Here is a 23,666-nt window from a genome sequence, read left to right on the forward strand (position 1 = left end):
AAAATAAATCGCATTTGCAACCAAACCCACCCTGCTCCTCTTTTTTTTTGGTATGTTTTGGCTATCTGCATCAAAGCAGTTGCCTTCAGTCATTTACCTGTTAAAAGCCAAGTCTGCCACAGTCCACAAGATGTGACAAGAAGCAGGAAGCCCATCGCGACCAGCTCTCCCAATTTCTTGATAATAGGATTCCATTTCCTTAGGGGCACCGTAATGAATAACCATCCGGATATCTGCTTTATTGATGCCCATTCCGAATGCCACTGTAGCCACAACACACTACAAAACAGGAGCCACAAGCTGAATGTTTTGAGATGAGCATCAAGTTTGCGCCTGGATTAACGCTCACACACTTGGTGACAGCTTTTTGCTACGGACTCAAAATTCAGCCTAAGTTACAACGGCTTCAAACTCACACCCTAGTGCCACAGTACTGTTAAGTCTGATTTTGGTCAGAGCATCAGCATCGGTTTATGAACATGAGAGCGATGGTGTGTTGTGGCAAATGCTAGAGTGTTTTCAAGCACTTACGCTCAAAAGGCACAAAACCTATCGTGAAGAGGAACGCAAGAAGTCCCAGGATAACTCTTTGCCTGCTTAGCTGCAAGAGGAAGAAAGCACCTCGCAGAACTTGTGATGATATTGTTCCAGCTACCACCATTTTCCTCAGATACTATGCATTTTTAAGAGACTTAAAGGATTTTGAAACATAAACCAGGAATTCTGTTACTGTCAGCACAGACCAGCTATTTCTTTGCCCAGAACTGGAGACAGAGTAAGTGCGAAACACATGCTGATACTGCCAAATTCTTTCCTCCACCAGAAACTCTGCAATTATAAATAGGACCAAGAGGACTTAGCTTCCTACCTACCTGAATTTCATCCCTCATGAACCGGTGATGGGTCTCTCGCCTTTCTTTGATTCCCATACCAGCATGGTACGCACCACAGGCCACACTGAGTTTAGTCAATTCAGACACAACCTGTTCGGTGGCCTTTCTTGAATGGCAGTAGATGATAGTGGGGCCTTCAAACTCATACGCAGAACTGCTATAAATAATAGCAACATGTAAAGACACAGAACAGAAGCAGCCACCCTTCTGCAGAAAGTCCGATTGAACCTAGTTGAAAAGGCAACATAGCTTTCCCAACAGTTCACCTTCCTGGGGATTTAGAAATTGTAACAGATTTTTAACTGGTCCACTCATACACAAATGGTCCGTCCTTTGGAAAAGCGGACTTGGAAGTTATTTGGTGCTCTTAAGTTTATTTTGCAAAACACAGAAGATTTTAGTCTCTGTAGAAGCAGCAGAATAAGGCCTCCCAAATTCTTTAAAGTAATCAGGAGATATGCTTTTGCCGCTGTCACTTTTGAAAGGTCTACATTTGCATAACGAGATACAAATAAGCAATGAGAAATTCACTTATATTGCTGCAGAGGCACACATTGTAGCTTGTGACAAGGAGCAGAATAGGACCAGAGTGGATATGCCACTAGGTCTGCTCACAGAAAAAGGACTGCAATTCTTCTGCTCAGATTAGCTTTATTTAAAAAAAAATGTTCTTACCACAGATTTATAACAGATTCACACACATTTGCTACAATACTGTTCAGAAAATTACCCGCCAGCCTGTCCATCACAGTCATTCAAACTGCTACAGTGTCAGCAGGTCCTCCAAGGATCAAATGATCCTGAAGATCCTTAAGTCAGCAACATGCAAACAGCGAGAGTCCATTGTTCCCTGCCTCAAAAGCTTTTTTTTTTAAACTGGCAGAAGGGGGTGGGCACAACAACATGGGACATTGCACAAGTGACTAGCATGATGTCAGAGCCAAGCTATGGAGAAAGCCCAGGCTCCTCCACACTATATCACTTTAAGACTGCCACCAATTCTTAGTACACGCTACCAAAACTCCAAGGCATATCTGAGGGATCAACAAAAATAGGCTTAAATCCTTACCTTCCTTTCCTAATAAGGAACTGCTTCAAATCCGTAAGGACACTTCCACTTTGTCGCCCAACTTCTAAGTACAGGTTAGGTCTGTCAAAACTAGTACATGTGACCTGGGGATTCTTCAGGTTCAGACAATTCATTATGTCTTCTCTAATCGATGGACTTGCAGTTGCAGTTAAAGCAACAATAGGAACCTGCAATGAAAAGTAGAAGAAAAAGTCTGAGACCTCTCATTGATTTTTTTTTTTTTAAACCAAGAAAACCATGAGTCAAAACTGAAATAGCATGTAAACATGTACTTTAATCTGTTTATGATCACTGGATCAGCTCAGCTATTTGAAAAATATAGCTAATATTTAGCTTCCTTGAGCTTTGGTCCATACTCTTCAGGAGAGTAGACAGGAACAGAACACTGCTGATTGAAATACAGGGTTTTATGCTGAATGTGTGTTTTCTTTACTTACATCTTCAACGAGTCTACAGTAATTTTCTGATGTGGTTAGCTAAATTTAGGAAATGTAAGACAAAACTTCCAAGAAGAGCATGTAAAGTTCAGGTCAATTTTTGAGCTTATGCAATATATGCTTGAGGAGTGTCTCGAAATCACAGCTGCATGCTCTTACACGCCACTCAGCCAGCCAGTTTAAAAAAAAAATCCCTCAACATTAAACCAGAAGCTTAGGGACATCATCTTCCACAGCATAATGATCCAACGAAGTAATTGAATTTTCAGAAGTTTCTGGTAGTCCAGGTTCAGAATATCCTTCATTTAAAGCATTTGAAAAAAAAAACACAAAGCTCAGTCACTGACAGCGACTGCATAAACTCCAAAAGAGCATGCTAAGTGCACCCAAAAAGCAACATCAAGAGACTGATATTTCAAACTATCATATAAAATGAAACAGTATCCTTCTCATATTAGAAATCAAACATATCAAAACCTCACCGATGGCAGAACCTTCTTTAATGAGCCTAAACTTCGAAAGGAATTTCTGAAGTCATGGCCCCACTCAGAAATGCAATGAGCTTCATCAACAGCTATGAGGGTGATACCTGGTGGGCACAAAACCACAGCACAGACACATTAACAAGACAAACAAACCACCATGGAAAATGACAAAATGCAAACAAACCATTCCACTCGATTTCAAGCTTTCCTGAGAAGGCACCCACAGTCTGCTCAAATTTTTGTTTCTGGAACGCCTTCTGCTCTACCAACTCCCCAAACCCATTTTTATAATGGCCGCTTCTGTCAAGAGGCCCAAGAGCTTTTACTGACTCCCCACCACCACCTCTGCTTCCTTCTCCAAGCTCCAAATCTCCAACATCCCTCACAATGGGTCAAAATCTTGAGCTACCTCTGACAGGACCTTCCCAAACTTTCTTAATAGTCACAAGTGCCGATTACAGATGTCATTAGTTTTATTTTCTGAATTGTAAAACAAAGCCTGAGTGTCTCAGACCTGCACTGAAGAGAAAAGTGAAAGTCCAGAAAAATATGAGGGGAGAGGGGTTAAAGATACCCCTGGAAAATAACCTTAGATTTTCTGAATCAGAAAAAACCCTCAACTGGCATACAGTACACTTTCTAATCTGCATGCTCAAAGCACATTAGTATCAGAGAGGCCAAGCATATAGCCTGAGCTGTAGGACCTCAGAACTCCAGAAATTCAGGTAGCTCATCTTCTCCCTCAACAGTCCTCCTGGCCTACAGCACTAGAAACTCAGTTCCTTAATAAAAAAATTCTGGGAGTTAATGTGCCTTGAATTTACACTACTATGAGAGATGCATCAGCTGCATCATCTTTGACGAAAAGAGAATTTTTAAGATGCACTACAGTGTTTCAAAACACGATTTCATTGTTACATTCTGAGAAAGATCAGAGGTATTAGGCTACTTAAAAGTCTGAAGTATTTAGTGATATGCATTTCACTTCCTGTGATTTTAAAGATAACTGTTTTAGCACCTCTGTTCCCAGTAACTTGTCTAACATTCCCATGCCAAGACCATGCTAAAAACACTACTCACATATGATCTTTTTCCATCAATGACAGGTTCTTCTGACACCATTTATTGGCAGTCACTACACTAGCCTCTGAGCTCACTAGTGGTAAGAAACTGGTAAAATATGTTCAAGCATTAAAAAAAACTTTAAATGTAATAATTTAAGCTGCCTGCCAACTCATCCACAACCTTATCCCCAACTTACCGATAGTTTGGTCAAGATCCTGAAGTAAGTTTAAGTTCCCTGAACAAAACTCTGGAGTCATATATATGACTCTGTACTGATCCCTGAAACGTCAAGAAAAACCACCGTCACAAAAAGGAAAAACCCCAGCCAACTAACAAATGAAACAGAACCATGATTGCCTAGAAGATGTAAATGAGAACAAGTACGGACTTCTGGATCAGGAACAAGAGGAAGGAAGTGAAGACCGTAGAAAGCATTCCAGAACAGTAGGAAAGCAAGGCAGTACACAGCATTGCAGGAAAAGGAAAAACAGCAGATATTTACTAGCTTTTAGAACAAGAAAGGACTGTTGTGATGACTTGGTGACAAATACAGGTCTAAGACCTGCATAAAATCATGTCTAGATCACAACATAAAGCTGAGTCACAAGCCCCATTTCCCCAGCCAGAAGGCCCAAGAGGGTGGCTATAGCCTCCCACATGCTCAGCCGGGGTGAACGCAAGCAATATCACTGACTGCCAGGTTCCAGGTCTGAGCCAGAATCAAGAGTTTCAGCAATGACAGATCAGGCAGACATCCTACCTCTCAAATACACCTACATCAGAACCTGCAGTCCCAGAAAGCTTAACCAAGACTTACTCTTTGATGCATTTTTTGATGTTTTTTGACTGAGCCGAACCAAGCAAGCAGGCCGAAATCCCTGACATTCTGCAGAAATAGAAAGGACAGTCATGAACAGCTTTACTCTCAATGCTTTTCTGCCTCAGCTTTCAGCCTATGCCAGCACTTTGTAAAGGAAGTTCAAGCTGCGAGGTCAGAAACTACTTTCTTCCAAGGATCTTTGTGGGGAAAAACCTTTTGAAAAAGCAAGAGTGGTCAATGGCTATTCCTGCCACCCAAATGCTCTTCCGCTTCCCCTCCAGCTGTCCCCCACCACACACACACTTCATTAGTGCAATAAGGAATTGGAGAAATCAAGACCATTTTCCTGGCACAAAAGCTAAGTTTACTAATAAAACATCCAAAAGAAGAAGATACAGTAAGTACCTTTTCTTTAGCTATTATCTTAAGCAGTTCATCACATTTGGATGTAAGCCTCACTAGCTTGCAGCTTTTTGCCTCACCTTTCTTGTGAGCTACTGGTGCTGCATCTGCTAATTTTCAATCAGCTGGTTGCTTTTTAATGACAGATTCAGTAATTATGCTTACCAGCTCAGCCACTTTGTATTTGACCTCTTTCAGGACCCCCGCAACCCCTGTCCTCTTAACCTGGTGATTTACTGCATTTTATTACAGCCCTTTGTTTTGATACCTTCTCCCTGCCTCATTCCTCTGTTTCAGTCCTTGGCAGAACTGCACCCAGACTGACAAATTACTGAATTGCATTAGGTTGTAGAAATTCAGCCTCCTCTAGGTTGTAGAAATTCAGCCTCCTCTAGGTTGTAGAAATGAATGACCCACTGAGAAGGTAGTGAAAAAACCCTTTCCACTGAGGAAAACAGTGTAAAAGCCAAAGAAGCTGAAGACATATAGACACCCTGCTGACTAATTCTCAGTCTAGGAGCCAGCAACAGAGCCAGCTTAGGCTGTCCAGCCATTCATCTGCACAGAGTCATACCACACATAATTGATGGTCCTTACTTCCAAAAAATCTTCATATCCCCTCTTTCACAAAAGGCCTGTCCTTTCTAAGTTGGACAAGGCAGGAATGAACTAGACAACTCAGCACAATTCCCACAGCTTAAATGAAAAAGCATCAGAAGTGAATAGCTGTTAGAAAGCACGTACACATAAAGAAAGCATCATCAGGTATTAAAATCACTAAGATTTATCTTGACAACATCTATAACTGCTCTTGTAAGAGCGATTCTGTGTCACCCACTAGTGCCCCCGTCAGACCTTTTAAGAAGTGAAGAGGCCAGGTGTTAGGAGACCTACTACACTGTCTGTCTTAGCAGGCTGCGACATAACTTTGATCTGAATGGCCTACAGCTTCCAGCTCTATGTTGTTCAGATGTTACTTCTCAGACCCAAAGGAAGCCCTACCAAATTCTGACATAACTCTCATTGGCTGAAACAGCCTGTGAAGCTCCTCCATCAGTTCAGTCTGTGCAAAAAGGGCCGGGGAATCCAGAAATACTCGAGAAGGATCCACCTTCAGGAACCACCCACCAGTATACAACCTTTGCAAATTCAGCCTACAGTTCACATAATTCACAAATCCAGTGATCATAGACTATTTACACAGTTGGTATGTGTTCCTTGAGAAACACATGCTTTATAGCTGACAGTCAAACAGCTTGCTGTACGAAGCTGCAACCTTAAACACCAAGAAATGCCACAAGGAGAATCTGTGGGTTTCCACAGGCAATACAGCAGCAGCTTGTTACTACTGCATTACTTACGTCAGCTGCAGCACCTGGTCCTCCATCAAGGAGATAAGAGGACAGATGACAACTGCTATACATCCAGTGTAAACAGGAGGGAACTGATAGCACAAGCTTTTTCCATAGCCTTAAAGAAAAAAGGCAGAAGTGAAACATCATGCTTTCCTATGCAGCTATAACATACAGCTATATAAGACAATTCTAACACCTTGTTGAGCCCTTAAAAAAAAAAATCAATGTTTGTTCTGCTAGTAGAGGAACAAAGATTCAAGATAAATATGGTCAGCATCCATTCGATACCCCTCTCTACAGCAAGGTCACTGACAAAGGCTAGGACAGAAAATCACATAGCCAGCATAGCTGGCTCAGATTTACAGAGTCTCAATCAGGGCACCCCGCTCCTATGAGCCACATGGACAGTCTCCAAGTCCGAGTCCTACTCTCCCCAGAAATGAAAAGATTTTTCACTGCATCTTAGGATGTAAAGGTAACTTACCAGTTGCCATGACAACGAGATTATCTCTTCTGTCTTCTAAAAGAGAATTGATCACTTTCCACTGGACCCTTGAAATTAAACAGAGGAATATTTTATTTTTGCCACCACGCATAACATGAAATTCAACTTCATATAAACTTTCTGAAACTGCATATCTTAAGGAAACCCTTCCGGCTGCCTTACGAGTGTTGTCTTTGCACGCTGCAACCACTCAAACACTTCAACTACTGCAGGTAGTCCCACCAGTGTTACCGTGGGGATCTCTAACAGGACTAAGGCAAGCAACCTTTGATGCAGTCATTCACAGAAGATCACAAAAACCATGTCTCCCATACATTAGTAACTGATCCACAAACACTGTGAAAACTACAGTTATCTTCAAACCAAGAGATTCTGAACAGGACCTTGATTTTGCCAAACAATTTTCATCCTTTTGTGGTCTCGCAAGCATATGTAACTGCAGTCAATTAAAAAAAATCCCCCTGCCCCATTTTCCAAAAGTTTAAGTATTCTATATAAAGTATTTCCAAGTATTTTAATTGAGTAAGACAGCTTCCCCCCCCCACTGTTGTTGTTAGGCTGTGTCTTGCACAGAAAACATTCCACCACCAGTCATCCAGGAAGATTTCATCCCATTCCCATTGAACTTAAAGAACTGTAACAGCAATGCTCGAGTACATAAGCATGTACTGCGTTGAGATTACACCACACTAGATAAACAGAGAAGCCTGTCCCTCCTTAGAGCCCCATAACAGTGGATAACCAGACTAAGGAAGTTTATCATACAGGGAGTAACACCTGCACAGTTTGTTGCTCGCCATTTAAAACATGTGAACTAGGCACGATACAATAAAGCTTCGGTCACAGGAGGTAATGCCATCAGAAGAGTCAAGAAACTCTACTGTGAGAGTACAGCAGTGCAGTTAACTCTCCATAAGATTTGTTTTGGCAACTCCTTGTGGCAAAGGCTGCTTTTCTTTTCCTAGAGATTTCACACAGGTTCTAGCTTGTTAGTGGTTTTTCAAGTAAGAAGTAATAAAAAGTCATCCGAGTTGAAAGAAGGGAAAGAAAATGAACCCTAGAGCGTACATTAACAGAAGACATACTTACGGTTTGAAAGAAGAATGCCCAAAATACATCTTCAGACATGTGATGTGGCTTTCACTAGGTACTGGCAGCAATGGATCTTTAGCAGGAGAGAGGAGAAAAAAAACCTCATCTGTGATTAAATTTTAAGCAGACAAAGCACTGTCTTGACAAACAGTCTGCTCATGGTTAGTGATGCCCAGGGCCTAGGATTTGGGCAACTCCAGTGAAAAGAGAGACATCAAACTCTAAAGATATTTAGAGACTAGAATCAAGGATAAAAAAAGCAAACAGGTTCCTCAGAGACCCTGCATGAGGAGGAGAATATATGGCTTAATTAACAGGATAAAGCAATCGGTAGTCCACAGTCTAACTTACACAACCAGGGAAGGAAGCTTTCACAGTGACAGTCCAAACAAGCTAAGGTGTACTTCAGCTCACATTTCAGCCTCTTTTCCCCCATTTGATTTGCCTCCACAGGGCCAGCTCCAGAGCATCAGGTCAAAAATCACCCCCAAGCCAGAACTTCCCAAGAAGTCTACCACAAAGCAGCAGTAGTGGGACAACAGAACAAAAGCATTAGTGGAGGTACCATCTTCCCCCCTCTGCTGCGTTCTGAACGGGTCCCCTCAGTCCTGCATGACCTCCATATCCCCCGATCGGTTTTACTCCCATTAAGTGTACATAACATCTACTGATCTTGGCAGGGGTCAACTATGTTTTACCAAGAACACCTTTAGATTTTCATCTTGACACACAGACAAGTACTCCTTTCAAAACCCAGATGAGCTTTAACTTTGTTTTAAGAAAGTAAGCAAAACTGTCACTGTGCTTCCTCATCTGCTTCTATCGACAGCAGATTTTTTTCTCTATTTAATCATGCACTATAATTTAAAACATACCCAAACATTCCTCCTCCTCTTCCTCAACACCTTCATCTTCATCACCATTGAGTGCAATGTTCAATTCTGTGTCCGGAGTTTTCCTGGCTTTATTGGACTCGCTTTCAGTTAAAACTCCTGCAGAATCGTCTACATCTTTTAAAGACTGAGAAATCAGGAGAAAACATTATTTCAGAGCATGAAAGGGTAGATACAATCCATGCTTGAGGTAATATGATATAGGGACACATGAGTGTTCATCTCCTTAAGGCATTACCTTAGATCTGTTGGTACACAGCACAGAAAAAAAGCACAGCTGTTAAACTACTTCATCAGTAGCATTCAAATTCCAAGAGCCATTTCCTGAGTACCATTACAACAGCTTTTGTTTCTTCTTTGCAAAAGGTCTTTGAAATTATGAAGACATGAAAATCTGTTATTTTATACAACCAACAGCTGGGTGGTTTTTTGGGTTTGGTTTTTTTTTTTCAGCAACATGAAGGCACAAGCTTTACTAAGAAGTGACTTAGGAGGCTAGTCCCAAAAAACACAGAGAGGATGGGATCCCAATGTCACATTACACTCACTGTTTCCAAAACATGGTTTCCAAAACTAAACCCCTTCTACTCAGGTTAGCTTTTTTGACCAAAATCACATTTATAGAAGATTGTCATGCAGCACTGAGAACCACCCAGAAGAGACCTGGTACTTCCCTAGAAGAAAATTCGACTTTTTTCCCCAGGTCTTGCTTCCTACTTAGCTGTAAGAAACACACTTAACCTTCACACATGAACAAGCACACAAACACTTGTGACTACTCAGGTGAAGATGTTCAGTCACTTTACTCCAAATACATATAGCACTATCTGGGGGATCAGGAAAAAAGCCAGAGTAAAGAAAAATAAGACCCTAAATCTAAATCTTTTCAGGAAAAAAGTTATGCCAGTAAAGACACTTTAAAAGAGGCCTCCAAAACATGGCAATTTGACCTACAGCCCAGCTTAGCAGGACACAAACCGCCCTGTCAGCTCAACCCCTTGGACAAGGGTTTAAATGCATGACACTCCGAGTAGATCGGTTTATGAATGATATTCTACACAAATGCAGTAAGTGGGTGCATCAAGTCCAAGCTGGTATAGTGAAGATACAATGCAAGCGATGTTGAAGACTAACAGTAGTAAACTGCATTCTTTAGGTATCCACACATTCATCTATCTTCTGTCCACCTTCCGTGAGCAACACCGTTTTGCTTCACATTCCCTCCCCTCAACTATGCTATGCTCCCACTTGACCCAAGAGCATCATCATTGCAAAAAAATTAAAAACCAAAACCCTGAGGCACTCACTTTAAGCATCTCCATTTCCAGTTCTTCATCACTTTCAATGACACAGGAAATATTTTGTTCGTTGTCTGTGGAGCACGCCTCCTACAAAAAAAGTTTTCTTCTTATCAAAGTTAATTCTATTCTACCCACAACCTTTCAACCTTCTGTATGTCCTATAAACCGTTTCTCTGTATGCTTTTACTTCTTAACAACAATAATTAAGCTCAACATCCAGCTCTGAAGCCTACCCATTAAAAAATATCAAAAGAAATATTAGAACTTAGAGCCCTGTAGTAAGAGACAGAAACAGTAGTATCACCAAATGTGTGAAACACTTGGAACATAAGGAAATTATAATCTGATTTAAGATGCATCAATCCACATTCGGCAGTCACTAGAAGGACTGCTATTTACAGATCCCTTAGAAAATGATGTGCTTTTTACTCATGACCAAGGTGGAGACGCTCGAGTGCAGAATTTGTCCACATACTGCAAAAAATTCTTTGATAACATATTAGCAACTGAAAGAGTACAACTAGACTATCTAGAGCTTCTGTAGTCAGTACTAATCCTTCCAACCACACGACTGAAGAGCAGCTCAGTGCTTGACCACCTCCACAAATATTTTCCAGACTGAGCCCTTCTTCTAGCCCACCTTAATATTCTCTGAGGAACAGAACTTTTTAAAATCTTCAGGGGGAAACTAAGGATGAGATCACTTCCTCTGCTGAGTGTCCATAATGAACAAGGGCTTTTCTCGTTACCTCAGGCACAGCTTCACTGACCAATTCTTCTGCAGCCTGACGTTCCAAGATCTGAAGTTCTTGCTCAGTAATGTCTAGTGACATGAAGTCATCTCTGTTTGCTTTGTCCTTAGAGCTGGCTGCTGCAGCCCCATCTTCCACAACAGCACTACCTCTCTCTGCCTCTTCTTCGTTACCATCTCCCTCCCAGAGGGCAGCTAGCGTAGCATCAGAGCAGATGTTGAAGTCGCCTTCGAGTTGTTTAGCAAATTCAGGCATTTCGACTTTTTGCGCTTCAACATTTGCTGACTGTGCCTCAAGATTTGTTGGAATTGTGCTACAGCTCCTCTCCAGTACAGAAGGGGAACCTGAACCAAACAGCGTGCTTCTTAAGGCATTTACATTCTCCGATATGTCAGCTAGTATTTCTGCAGCCCTAGAAGGTAAAACAAGAAAGTGAAACCAAAATGATGAAGGCAGTTGCTACATACATCTTAGCCACAAGTAGAACTGAGGATTTTCAAGTAGTCTGTTTCTCCAAATAGAGTTTGTCCAAGACTTCACATATAAAGGCTCACCACTCATATGCAATTGGCATTCCGCTTCTGTGAGAGGAAAACTAAAATTTCTTTACACTGAAGAAAAATCTATAAAGACTCTCCAAAAGCTGTCTATGGTATTGCCCCCACACTTGTATCAAGTCTCCAGGCTTCCCGTACTTAGTCACACAGGAGTCCTGAGTGTTTATGAAAGAAGGTCTTGCTGTGCATTTCAGCAAGAAGAAACAGATTCCACAAAGGTCGTGTCAAACCCATTGCAATTAGACCACTGAAAACCCATGTTCCTATGGATAAAGACAGTATTTTCCCATCCAGTGTACCATGCTTTCTTTCCTTGGAAAAGGACGCCCAAGTAACAGATTGCTTTTAACACACATGTATTTTGTTGCATGGGACCTCAGGGATCAAGAAAACAGTGATCTTACAGGTAAAGCAGAGACAGGCTAGCAAGAAATCTAACCTCTGCAAATTTTCAAGTTGTCCAGAAGAGTCAGGGATGCGAGAAGCCAGGTCCGTTATCTCTTCAGCTAGTGAAGTCAAGCGCTCCTTCACACCCTCTGACGTCATGTCACCTATAAGAAATGCCAGAGTTATTCACAATAATTGAGGTCTAACATCTAGACCTAAATAAGTTCCATTCAAGTAACTGCATTTCTACAAGATGTACAGCTGATAAGACAGCCTTTTCCAGGGCTTAAAAAAAATCAAATACACTGAATTAGGCCAAGCTTCCATGTTCTTCAGCATTTTATCTCTTCCAGTGGCCTGTTACACATGCTCAGGGAAAAAGGATGCAGAACAGGACCATTACAGAGTGATCCTTCCCCAGTACACCCTCCAGCTTCCAGAAAAGAGCTGCTAACACAGATATGTTGACTAAACTGAAGCCAAAAATTTGCACCTCATATTGAGGTCACAGTACTACCACTTCTGTCTGACAGAAAAGTAGAATTCAGCCAGTACAAAAAGGAAACAGGCTTCCCCCCCACCTCTTTTTCAACCATAAGCTACATGCAATACTTAACTTTCCTTATGAAGCACGGAACTCAACAAAAACTAAGATTTCAAATCACTTCTCTAGTCAAGTAAAGAATGCTAAGCTGCTCTAAAAAATTTGGATCCTATTTATACACCTCTAGAAAACCATTCCTTCATAACATGGGGTTTTTGTGGTCTTATTTCTTCAACTAGATTTTTGTCCCTGCATCAGCAGAATTTAAATTAACTCACTGAAGTGTTTCCATAAACAAACTGGAATGACAGCAGGAACTCTTACCATCTCTGTATACGGCAGAAACAAACAACATATCAAGACTGCATTCCTACATCACTACGGAAAATAGTTACACAGCATGATAACCCAGGTCATCTAAGAGCCTTTACAGTCTGCTCTCTGGAAGCGATCTCTAATCGCCAAGAAGCCAGACAATCTTGACACAAAGATACTACGAAAAAACCTGTTGGGAAATAGAATATTCAATTGTACATTGAATAAATTCCTTATGCTTGAATGTATAATTTACCTCCTCTTACACAAAATAATTTCCGGTCACTGTTATTCATATTTTTTAGTTTTTGATAAATGATAAAGCCAGCCTGCAAAAGAAAGGAAAAAAATTAGTAGTCAGTACTCTGCAGAGAAACATCATCTTAGAGACTAAAAAAACCCCAAGAATTAATTCAGCAAACCATGGCACAAAAATATATTGTGAACATCAAATTCTGTACAGCATGGGCCAACAACTCAACCATCAATGGCCTGCTTTACTGCTTTGATCACCACAACCAGGTTACGTTTTACAGAATGCTTCACAGAAGGCAAAGTCCTGACTTGGGGTCCACATTGTAGTGGATACTGATATAGATCTCAGCATGGTTATCTTACAAAGTTAGCTAAAAATGGAGTGCTCCAAGCACTCCACTCCTAGTCTCACCATCTGCTCCACCTCATTCTGATTTTATGTAGTGCTCTAAGAGAATAGCTATGAACCTACTAAGATAGATTCCGTGTGCTTAATATTTCCCTTGATATGAATAACAACATCTAACAGGAAAATGCACCCTAAAGCCAGGAATGTGCTAATTAGGCTACACATGTTAACCAAAGCATCTTAAAGAGGAAAGAGAAAGAATCAAGTCACTCCCTTGTGTTTTCCTGTGAGGCTCCAAAAGGCAAGCCAGGTGAACACAGCACACCAAGAAAGAGGCATTGCCTGGAAAAAGCTGGCTACAGCAGCTGCACCAGGCAGCAAAAATAGAGCTCCTTTCCTTACTGGTTTGGGTCTTCACAGGTGCTAAACCCTCCACAGTTTAACATTTAACTAAATTAGAAAATATGCAATGTTTCCTGAGTCAGAAAAGAAAACAGAGACTACTGTCCTGCTTCCCTTCCTCTGTCTAACCTCATCACAAAAATAAAAGCTTGAGGGGATTTGATTTTGCTGGCCTAAGAACAGTTGTCTCCCAGGAAGCAGGCAGCACCCAGCAGCATATTAATAAACATCCTCACAGAGCTACAGGAAAACTACGCTCATTTCAAAACAGTGAAAAAGCAGAGACTTCTACAGAGCTACAGGAATCCACGTGCAACTAAATTACTCCTCCTGGTACGCCATACTGTGGCTCTAATGTATTAGTCACTGGAGAAGGTTGTATTTCTTCAAGTTGCTTATTAATTTTATCTCACATAATATATTTAACAGGATTCTGGTTCATAAGCAGCTCAAGAAAGATGACCAAAAATCCCAGTAGAAAACACATCCAGAAGTGCTACCAAGCTACAGCAAATGCCTGCAGACAAAGGAACCAGAAAAGAATTACCCACTCTTCACTTCCGTAAGCGATTATTGCACTTAAATACACAATCAGCCATGTTACACCTATGTGGGATAATTACGCTGCAAGAATTTAGACTTACTCCATACAGACAGATATAAAATTCACCTGGTTGCTCCATCAAAACTCAATTCCCAGAGGTGACCATTTGAAGCAAGTCTAAACAGACAGACGCTCCTCAGGTATACTTGTTCGTGCCGGTCCTACTTGGCATGTTCACAGCACAGCAGAACTTCCAGGAGCTCTGCTTTGTGAACAGACTTCAATAAAGAGGCAAATCTTGCAACACCGTGAAACATTAAGAGGCAAGGACCTCATGGGAGGCTCGAGGCTGCCTGCGGAGTGGGGTTTCTTTGTTGCATCTACATTCAATTTTCTATGTGAAATGTTCACCACAATATCCTCTTCAAGTGATCTCAGCAACAACCCAGGTTACCAAGTCAGGTACAAGCAGTACCATCTTAAAGATGATATTATGAAGCTCTGGATGAACACTGAGGTTTAAAAACTTCAGACAGACAAGGAATCAGACAGCAACCTACTTGGTGGCATTTCCACCTTCAAGCATCCCATATCCACAGCAGACCTCAGAGTCCTCCAACATTCATTACGTTCTGTAGCAGCAAGGCATTAAAACCAGCAGCTAACAGCACATTAGAGACAGAATTTATTGATATGGGTGGAACGGTGATCTCTTCTTGTACGTACATAGGCATCTGTGGCTGCATACAATTTTTGCTCCTCATTGAGTGGAAACTCTTCCCAGTTACTACAGCGGACAGACTTATCCTTCAAAAGCTGCTTGCCAAAAAGGTGTTTTACCAGACCATTTAAACTCCACATCTCTTTACACTTCAGCTGGGGAAAGGAAAAAAAAAAACAGAGTACTTGTTTAAAAGGGAAAGCAATTGGACCTGACAAACTATTCCTAGAAGCAGCACGGTGTATAATCTGTCATTAGAAGCAAAGAGCTCTGGGTTAGTCAGAACGAACTAGTTGCTCAAAGCAGTAACTCTTCTCCAGGCCTAATTTTGCTCTCATCTTATTAAAAGGTAGCTTGGCCATTCAAAACCTGTACTCCCCTGCCCTGAAACTGTATTGCCAGAGGACATAGCTACATTGTCAAGCTGGAAAGATGGCATTAGGGCCAGATGAGTCCACACAACATGAGGTGGTATTGTTATACCACCAAAAATAGGAAAAATCTGTATGTAGTTGTCTCCGGGTTGATAAAATAAAAGCCATAGACTTGAAGAGCAACCCCTCTCTCCTCCAGGACTTTATTATTTGCCTTTCTAATTAGAGAAACTCTAGTATCAAACATCAGGAATTTATTTCATATAAACACAGGAATATTAAAGTCTACCTGTAAGCATTTTGTCATCTTTTGCAAGTCTGAAACCAAGCACAAAAGGGCACAGTTACAGACCACGCTAACTACTATTCAGTGTGCTGGGAAGCAGTTCATCAGAAGTCACTAGAAGTCACCCCACCACACTGCTGACTTCAACTGCTTTTGTAATCCTACTTGTCCGTCCCAGTTGCTCCATGCTATGGCTAAAGAGCCAGTTTGGGAAACTTCCCTTCAGGCCCCAAGGATCCAGGACCCAACTTTTCTTTTTAGGTTCCCCCAGCCCTCCCCCTCACATTGTGCCATTATATGCAGCCCTGTCCTTTGTTCCCTCAAGCTTCACTTTCAAGTTTATTTTTGATTTGTTTTCTCTTTAGCAGAAGACTTTAAAGCTGCTATCAGAGATCACATTGCTCATCTTCATAACATTATCCTGGAGACGGATGCTGAGATAAAAAAAGGGAGGGGGGGTAAACTGAGGAAACTCCAAGTCTGGAAAGAAACAGCTCCTTCTATTTATTGCTGGAGCAAAACAGTTTAATTTGTACAACTTACAAGCCACTAGGAACTGAAACTTCAAGGTGGCTCATCTGGAGAGCACTGCCCCAAATGCTGATGATACTTCACCTTCCCTTCTCGCCCACTGTGATTTAACTACACAGAGTACGTAAAGCACAGGACAGGGAAAGCCATAGGCAGTGTTATTTCTGGACATAAGTCTCTGTCCTCCACCAGGAAGCTACAATTGTTGCTATTACCCTACCAAACAAAAAAAATCACACGGAGAAAGAAGTGCATGGAGAGACCGAGTACAAATAAGGAAAAGCCTTGCATATACAGGAAGCGTTGGTCTCTTCTCCCAAGTAGTTAGCGATAGGACAAGAGAAAATGCGCTCAAGCTGCATCAGGGGAGGTTTAGATTGGATATTAGGAAAGATTTCTTCACAGAAAGAGTGGTCAAGCATTGGAACAGGCTGCCCAGAGAGGTGGTGGAGTCCCCATCCCTGGAAGTGTTCAAAAAACGGGCAGACATGGCACTTTGGGACATGGCTTAGTGGGCATGGGGGTGTTGGGTTGATGATCTTAGAGGCCCTTTCCAATCTTAATGATTCCTAGTTTTCACTTTCATTATAAATAATCCAGCCACCAAGCCAGGAAACACAAAATTATTATTCTCCCCTTAATTGGTTTAGTGGTGGACTTGGTGGTGTTAGGTTAATGGTTGGACTGCATGATCTTAAGGGTCTTTTCCAACCTAAACGATTCGATGATTCTATGAAAGACAGAAAAGCTTTAAGGGACATGCTACAAATAAGAACAGCAGGATGATTTGGAATATAATGAACCTTTTGCTCTCTTCCCTAGTAAGACAGCACAGATGTCCCTGCCTCGAATTATATCTAACCAAAACCCAACTAAACTGAAATTCAGGGTGCACCAAATGCAACGCTACTGCTAAACAACAGGTCATCAGGCACTGGAAACTGCACCCACACAAGAGCAGAGGCGATGCCAACTTCAGAGTCATGGAAACAAAGATATTTCTACAGCTCCAGATCATGTGGCAAACACCTCCACGTGAAGGACTGAAAGGAAGACCTTGATGCTTCCTTCCCTCACCCAGCAAGCCATGGCAGGAGGGCTGCCTCCCTTCAAACAGGCATCAGTGCCCCACTGCCTCTGTGGCATTTCTTGAGCCTTATTTTAAAGGTTCAGCCGTTGCTGGGACAAGTACGCCATTGCCAGTAGAACGCTGACTTGACACAATCTGGCAATTTCCATCACTAAGAAATCAAGAAAATGCATCTGCAGCTGAATTAAGAAGCCATACCTTGTAAATGCAGGTGAACAGACCTGAAGGGGGACAAATGTTCATTAAGAACTGGCTCACCAAAAGACAGTACTTGGTTCTGCAGTCTTTGAGAGTTCTTTTTAAGTTACAATATATCTGTGCTTTATTCTACAGAATACATCTGCTATCAGAATTGAACTCCTATGAAGACAAGGAAGCATCTTTTTGTGTAGCACAATAAAAAGATTCCCTCCCACAACAAAAAGGTTTTAAGTTTTACTTTCTCATTAGCAACGTCAGCCAGCTCCACAAAGCTCTTCAGTTTGATTTCAAAGTCACTCATCAGCTTCCATTGATCTCCCTCAATTCCTACGCCAACCTTTTTAATTGTTTCATCTTCGAGCAGTCTTTTGAGTCCCTTGGGAAAACCTAAAATAGATTAAGCCCAAACATGAGAAACTAAATACTGGAAGATGCTACAAAGTCTGATGGAAATGACAAAAACCTAGCATCAAAGGCCATCTGCAAAAACCTGTGCTTTTAGAGGAAAAGCCCCCAAAGTCGCTCAGTTTACATGACTGTTTGTACTCTGGAATGATTGGAAACATCAATTGATTGTAATGTATTATCTGCAGACAAACAGGAATGAAATATTTGAAATATGCAAATTCATTCTGCAGCTGAAAACAAATCAAGTAAAAAAAATTACACAACCTTACCTCGTTTGTCTTACTGATCATTAAATCACATAACAAAAAGGCAACCTCTAACTGGAAAAGATATTTCAGTTCTCAGAATTGGATGCTCATGAAACCAAATGCAGAATTATTTTACTCTTTTCCACATTACTCCTTTCCCCATTTTTGCTATTTCACATTCCCAGGAAACAGTTTAAGCTGTAAGCATGGGGAATCACCAGAAAAAACACATTCTGTGGAGGCATGCTCAGTGCTAATGCTGAGCTGGCCCAACACCAGCATTTGGAAAACAGAATTCAGCAACCAAATCTTCCGCCAAGCCCAGATAAGTCAGTCTTGTAAGTAAGAAAAAAAATATTCAAGGATGTACACAGATGCTAAGTATTATATCATGATTTATCCCAAACTGATGGCACAGCAATCCTGGATCAAAGGGTATTTTCAAGTTTACAGGACTGAATAAAAGCATGCAGCTTTCGTATCTGGTTTTCTACAGGAGGGAACAGCCACAGACACTTCATACCTGAACAAAAGCAGCCTTTTTCTCCCCCTCTGTGTTTGCTTCCATTTAAAATTCAGAGCATCTTATTAAATACATACCTTCAGGAACCCACAGCTGGATACCCTGAATTAGTCTCAAGTGTAATTCTAGTACTTAGAAACACAGTATTGCACAAGCACATAGTCCTTACTATCCGGCTTGGTTCCGAATTTCAGATTTCACTTCTTCACTACTTTAATGCATATTTATATACTTTAGCAATCACTTTGCATCGCTGACTTCATAGTTTACACACCTTTCTCCACACTTTCATGGCTACCACTGACACAGTATACAGACGCTTCTGCAACTATAGCCACAATGAGCTGTGTTGTGGCCTGTGAAGTTGCAGGTCCAATTCAAAGCGTTAGAAAATTATTGTTAAAAAATCCACAAAGCTGTAATAGCCTGGTGCTGTAAGATGCCGAGTACAACATTGCCAAAGCACCTCAGCCATAACGCAATATGGAAAATCCTCTGTAGAGGAGATAAATACGGTCAAACTGAATAAAAGCCTGCAACGTATGCAGCTGACTTACTGAACAAGTGATTTTCACCTAAGAAAATCAACATTAAAACCTTCCAAGGACCAGAACTTCCCAATAGAGGACTTGCGCTCATTTCTACCACCTCACTTCTAGAAGAGTGACTGTATGAACTAAAAAAGTCTAAGTTCAAGACAATACAGAGGCTAGTCTGAGAAACAGGCCACATTCTTACACGTCTGTAAGGAAAAAAAGACTAAGAACTGGAAAATTGTCAAGAATCTTCCCAATAAATCTATGTAATTTTTGTCCTTTATACACAGTCCAAGAACTCTCCTGTCTCTCCTCCTCCTGCAGAAGGAAGCTTTATTTTCTTTCAAGAAATAATGCTACGTCTTACCCAAGCGGCTAATTCTGCAAACATGCACATTTCTGTAGATCAAATATATTCTGCATTAATAAGCAGAAATTGGCTGTGGTTCCTGCAAAAAGGTTGACATCTCACTCAGTTCAAAGTGCATCTCCCATTGGGAAGAACAGAAATTTCAGAAAATGATTCAGGAGGAAACACCATATTCTGCTGTAACACGCAGCAGCCCACGTGCAACCGTACTCGGCATCAACACACAAACATCTTCACTTTTAGAATCAAAAGCATTTCAGCTCTTCGTGACTCTTCTTCCCTCAAATCTTCTTCTTTTGTGCACTTGTACCTTTCTGCCTCCTGGATTGAATAGCCTCGAGCAATTAAATTTTCCACCCCATTTGCTATAAATGACAAAGGATTGAACACCAACATTAAAATTATCGCTATTATACCTCAGCATGCGCACCCCAGGGAAATCAGAAACATCTCACAGGCATAGTTTCAATCTAATGTTCAAACCAAAGGTTGTAAAATTGCAGTCTCCTTCCCTCGTTCCTATTTTCCCTATTTGGAAGCTTTTATTCACATCAGTAATGAATTCAGACTGTTGAGCACACCCCCTTCTCTCCCCACAGCTGCATCACACCAGGTATCCAGTATTCTTTCTGAAAACCAATGTCACAAAATGCAGGTATTCGGAACAAACAGCACAGCAGCCATCATTTTTGAGAGTTTTTGTTATTGAAGCCACATTAAAAAGAAACACAGCCTGCTAAACTATGTTTGTTGTTTATTTTGGACATGAGAGTTCATTCTATGAGCAGGGAAATAAAATTTTTATACAGAATCAAAATATTCTTTCCCAGAGAGAAAAATAATCCCCAAGTAAGATGCTTTTCTCCTGTTCAGAATCTAAAACACTGCATGCCAGCACACAGGGCAAGACTTGGGCTAAGACCCCTTGATATACATAGGCAATACTCAAAGAAGAAATCCCTTTACTATAGACAGGAAAGGGGAAGAGGAGGATGGATTTTTACTATCCAATGTAGTGGAAAAAAAGAATTAGCTACTGGTCAAGGCTTAAGTTCAAACTTAATCACAAGAAACAGAGGGCAACTCATGCCCTAACTCATAAGAAGAGAGGAAGTACAGTACCTGCCATGGAAGAGATGTGAAACAAATAACACTTCTCCTCAGTTACACATATCTGGATTACAGCTATTTTTGCCATTTTTCCTTTAGTATATGATGGTGGCCATTCAATATCAAATCCAACAGCAGCCCCATCTGATAAACTCTGCCTGAAAAGAAATGGAAATTCTTCACATTTAACTGTTCTTCTACCAGTATTTCAAATGTCAGGCTTAAGTCATCTTACATAAAGATGATTAAGAGAATCGCAGCCAGTGCATCCTTCCTTTCACATGTACAGGACACAGAAACCATTTTAAAAGCAAGACTGTAAGGAGGTGAAATTTCTCCTAATCCCAGAAGCCACCAGAAACCCTTCATATCTTAGCAGATCTTACTGCATGCAAAGAGTAGTACAGCAAGCCTCAGGAAATAGTCAGATACAAGAGGTGATGGAATAGTTTATAGTCCCCTGAAAGCTTGTTCTTCACCTATCCCGCTGCACTGAAAGTTTTGCATATTACTTTTTTCCCCCAGTAATATGAGCTGTGCTATGCAAAAAGGATGGAAATAATAACCTATTTGTGTGATGAATTTACTACCTTTTCTTCAAACATACAGTCCCCAGTTATAAATTAACACGTTTGATTTCTTACAGCTCATACTTCCCCGTGAAGTCACTGAAGTTCACGGAATTATCCACACTGCGAGACACAACCAACCTCCATTAGAGCCTTTACTGCTTCTGCTTAAAAGTACTCCAAGGTTCAGCAAAGGCATCCCCCATAAAAAGACCAAATGGGAAACTATAACTGCATAGCACAACAGAGAGGTATTTTTATACCACCACGCACTGTAGACAAACCAGGGATCTCTCTCACAGGGATAATTCACCATCATGAGAAATAGGTTCAATTTGTGCTTGCAACCGGTAAGACACATTTGCCACACGTAACAAGACAGCCAACAGGACCAGATGTTTTCTCTGGCTGAACTGTTAACCTCTGGACACATCAAATGCACAATCAGCCAGGAGAAGGACACAGAGAGAAGAGCCAAGTCCTTTTCAGAAAGGAAAAGCACTCAAAAAAGAAAAAAAAAAAACCCCAGAGTAAGAGCTATTACCTGATGTCTTCTGACAGAAGGGAACAGTCACTAGCTTCGTAGCTGTAGACGACAGAGCCACAGAACTCTAAGAACGGCAGCCCATCTTCCAAAACGCTTCTCTGAAGAGCAGACTTCTGTCAAACAACATTTGGAAGAGGCTCGGTTACCAGCCACACCTAACCTTGCCACAGAGCTGCATCAGGACTGCAACCGCTGCATGCAACCTTAACACTGCATCCCAGCAAGGCTGGTGCTTGCAGCAGAACTGTGCTCCACACACAGGGCCCGTATCACTGTCAACTAACAACAGGGTGAGACTTCCCCCTTTATAAAAACATTCAGTTTCATGCCCCAATTGCTTTGCTTAACTCCAAGCACTCAGACTGAAAGTGTGCAGGCTGAGTTTTCACCTCAGTTTAGTTGGATTCTTCCTGCCAAAGAGATTCAGTAGCTTTCCAAGAACAAGGTTAGAGAAAACATCAATTTTTTGACAGTGTCAAAACCCCCTCAACACTATTTCAAATGCTGTTGCACTTGCATATCTCAAATTTGAAGAAAGAAGTATTGAAAACGGATGATAAATTAAGTAATTTTTCAAGGCATTCAAATGTGGTCAGGGTCAAGTCCTCTGACATACCTCTATTTCAGTATGGCTGTATGCAATAGCTCAGTTTCCCCTTTTCCTTGGTCCCACATTTCAGCCAGCTCACTTCACCTAACCCTGCCAGATATAACCCGTGAGGAACTTCACAAAGGTCTAAGTAAACTCCACAGGTTTAAACTTATGTGCAATACTTAAAAAGGACCGGTAGCCTCCATCGACTGATGAGTACTGGTTTACAAATTGAAACTCTTAAGCACACAAGGTAAGATGAAATGTAACAATCCCGTTGGCATTTTATCCCCCACTTTCAGAAGTATATTTACTAACAGTTAGTGATGATAAACTTACTTGAACTGCAAAACTTCTGATAACATTGACCCGCCTGAAAAACCTTCAGGTTGATTAAATATATGCAAGTAGGCTACAATGCTAGAAGAGCAAATATGGTTAAGTACCACACAATAACACTTGAAAAACAAAGCAATCTTGTCATCAGAAGGCAGCCACAAAACACAAAACAGGTTTTAATACCATTTCAGAAACAGTAAGTTGCCTGCAAGGGGGAGATTCTGAAACAAAGGTACTGCTGATTTTATGCTTGCACAACAAAACAGTTCTTCCAGTTAACTAAAGGTGAAAGTTCAATCAAAACCCTTCCTCAGAGCTTGTGGAGGCAGGGTGCCATAGCGCACAAGCTGTACCACAGCAAGACAAAGTCTTGTTGCTTTTAAATGACATTTAATATCCATGCTACTATTTTTTTTTTTTACTCGCACTTTACAGAAGGAAAACTGCTGAACTGAGTCTTCTGTTTTTCTCTCATTAATTAGTTTTCTAATTGTTAAAACAGTTTCAGATGTTACCAAGGGGGTCCCTTCTAGTGGGAAATTTTATGCTGAAACTGCTCATATATGCAGAAAAAAAAACATCCAAGGACACATTAAAGATTCTTGGAACACCAGGAATCGACATAATCTTAATGATCAATTAATTCTTCCGATACCTCTGAGCTGCAAAGCCTTCTGAATGACTGAACATGTGCAAGTGCAGAAAGCTGGAGGGCCTTACCAGAACCAACTCCCCTGTCAGGCTACAACAAGGTCATTGCATTTTGAGCTCTCAAATT

General features: G+C 41.1%; 1 protein-coding gene across 9 annotated transcripts in view; it reads right to left on the reverse strand.

Annotated features, from left to right (window-relative positions):
- WRN (WRN RecQ like helicase) overlaps positions 1-23,666 on the reverse strand; it is a 47,890-nt gene that overhangs the window by 22,078 nt on the left and 2,146 nt on the right. For 2 of the 9 annotated variants that reach the window (XM_075709931.1, XM_075709930.1), the window contains 18 exons: positions 21,955-22,070; positions 20,854-20,999; positions 17,885-18,033; positions 15,170-15,319; positions 13,150-13,222; positions 12,087-12,198; positions 11,088-11,502; positions 10,345-10,425; positions 9,020-9,164; positions 8,142-8,217; positions 7,032-7,099; positions 6,554-6,662; positions 4,788-4,856; positions 4,167-4,249; positions 2,903-3,009; positions 1,963-2,150; positions 873-1,050; positions 98-279 (listed from right to left, as the gene is read on the reverse strand). In XM_075709931.1, the coding sequence (XP_075566046.1) occupies positions 98-279; positions 873-1,050; positions 1,963-2,150; positions 2,903-3,009; positions 4,167-4,249; positions 4,788-4,856; positions 6,554-6,662; positions 7,032-7,099; positions 8,142-8,217; positions 9,020-9,164; positions 10,345-10,425; positions 11,088-11,502; positions 12,087-12,198; positions 13,150-13,222; positions 15,170-15,319; positions 17,885-18,033; positions 20,854-20,999; positions 21,955-22,070 (2,447 nt within the window). Of the gene's footprint in view, positions 1-97; positions 280-872; positions 1,051-1,962; positions 2,151-2,902; positions 3,010-4,166; positions 4,250-4,787; positions 4,857-6,553; positions 6,663-7,031; positions 7,100-8,141; positions 8,218-9,019; positions 9,165-10,344; positions 10,426-11,087; positions 11,503-12,086; positions 12,199-13,149; positions 13,223-14,569; positions 15,320-16,367; positions 16,418-17,884; positions 18,034-20,853; positions 21,000-21,954; positions 22,071-23,666 lie in introns of those variants that run through there. The other 7 variants (XM_075709932.1, XM_075709934.1, XM_075709935.1 and 4 more) reach the window with 7 other exon arrangements.

This window comes from Pelecanus crispus, chromosome 4 (genome assembly GCF_030463565.1).
Source record: "Pelecanus crispus isolate bPelCri1 chromosome 4, bPelCri1.pri, whole genome shotgun sequence".
Classification (NCBI taxonomy): domain Eukaryota; kingdom Metazoa; phylum Chordata; class Aves; order Pelecaniformes; family Pelecanidae; genus Pelecanus; species Pelecanus crispus.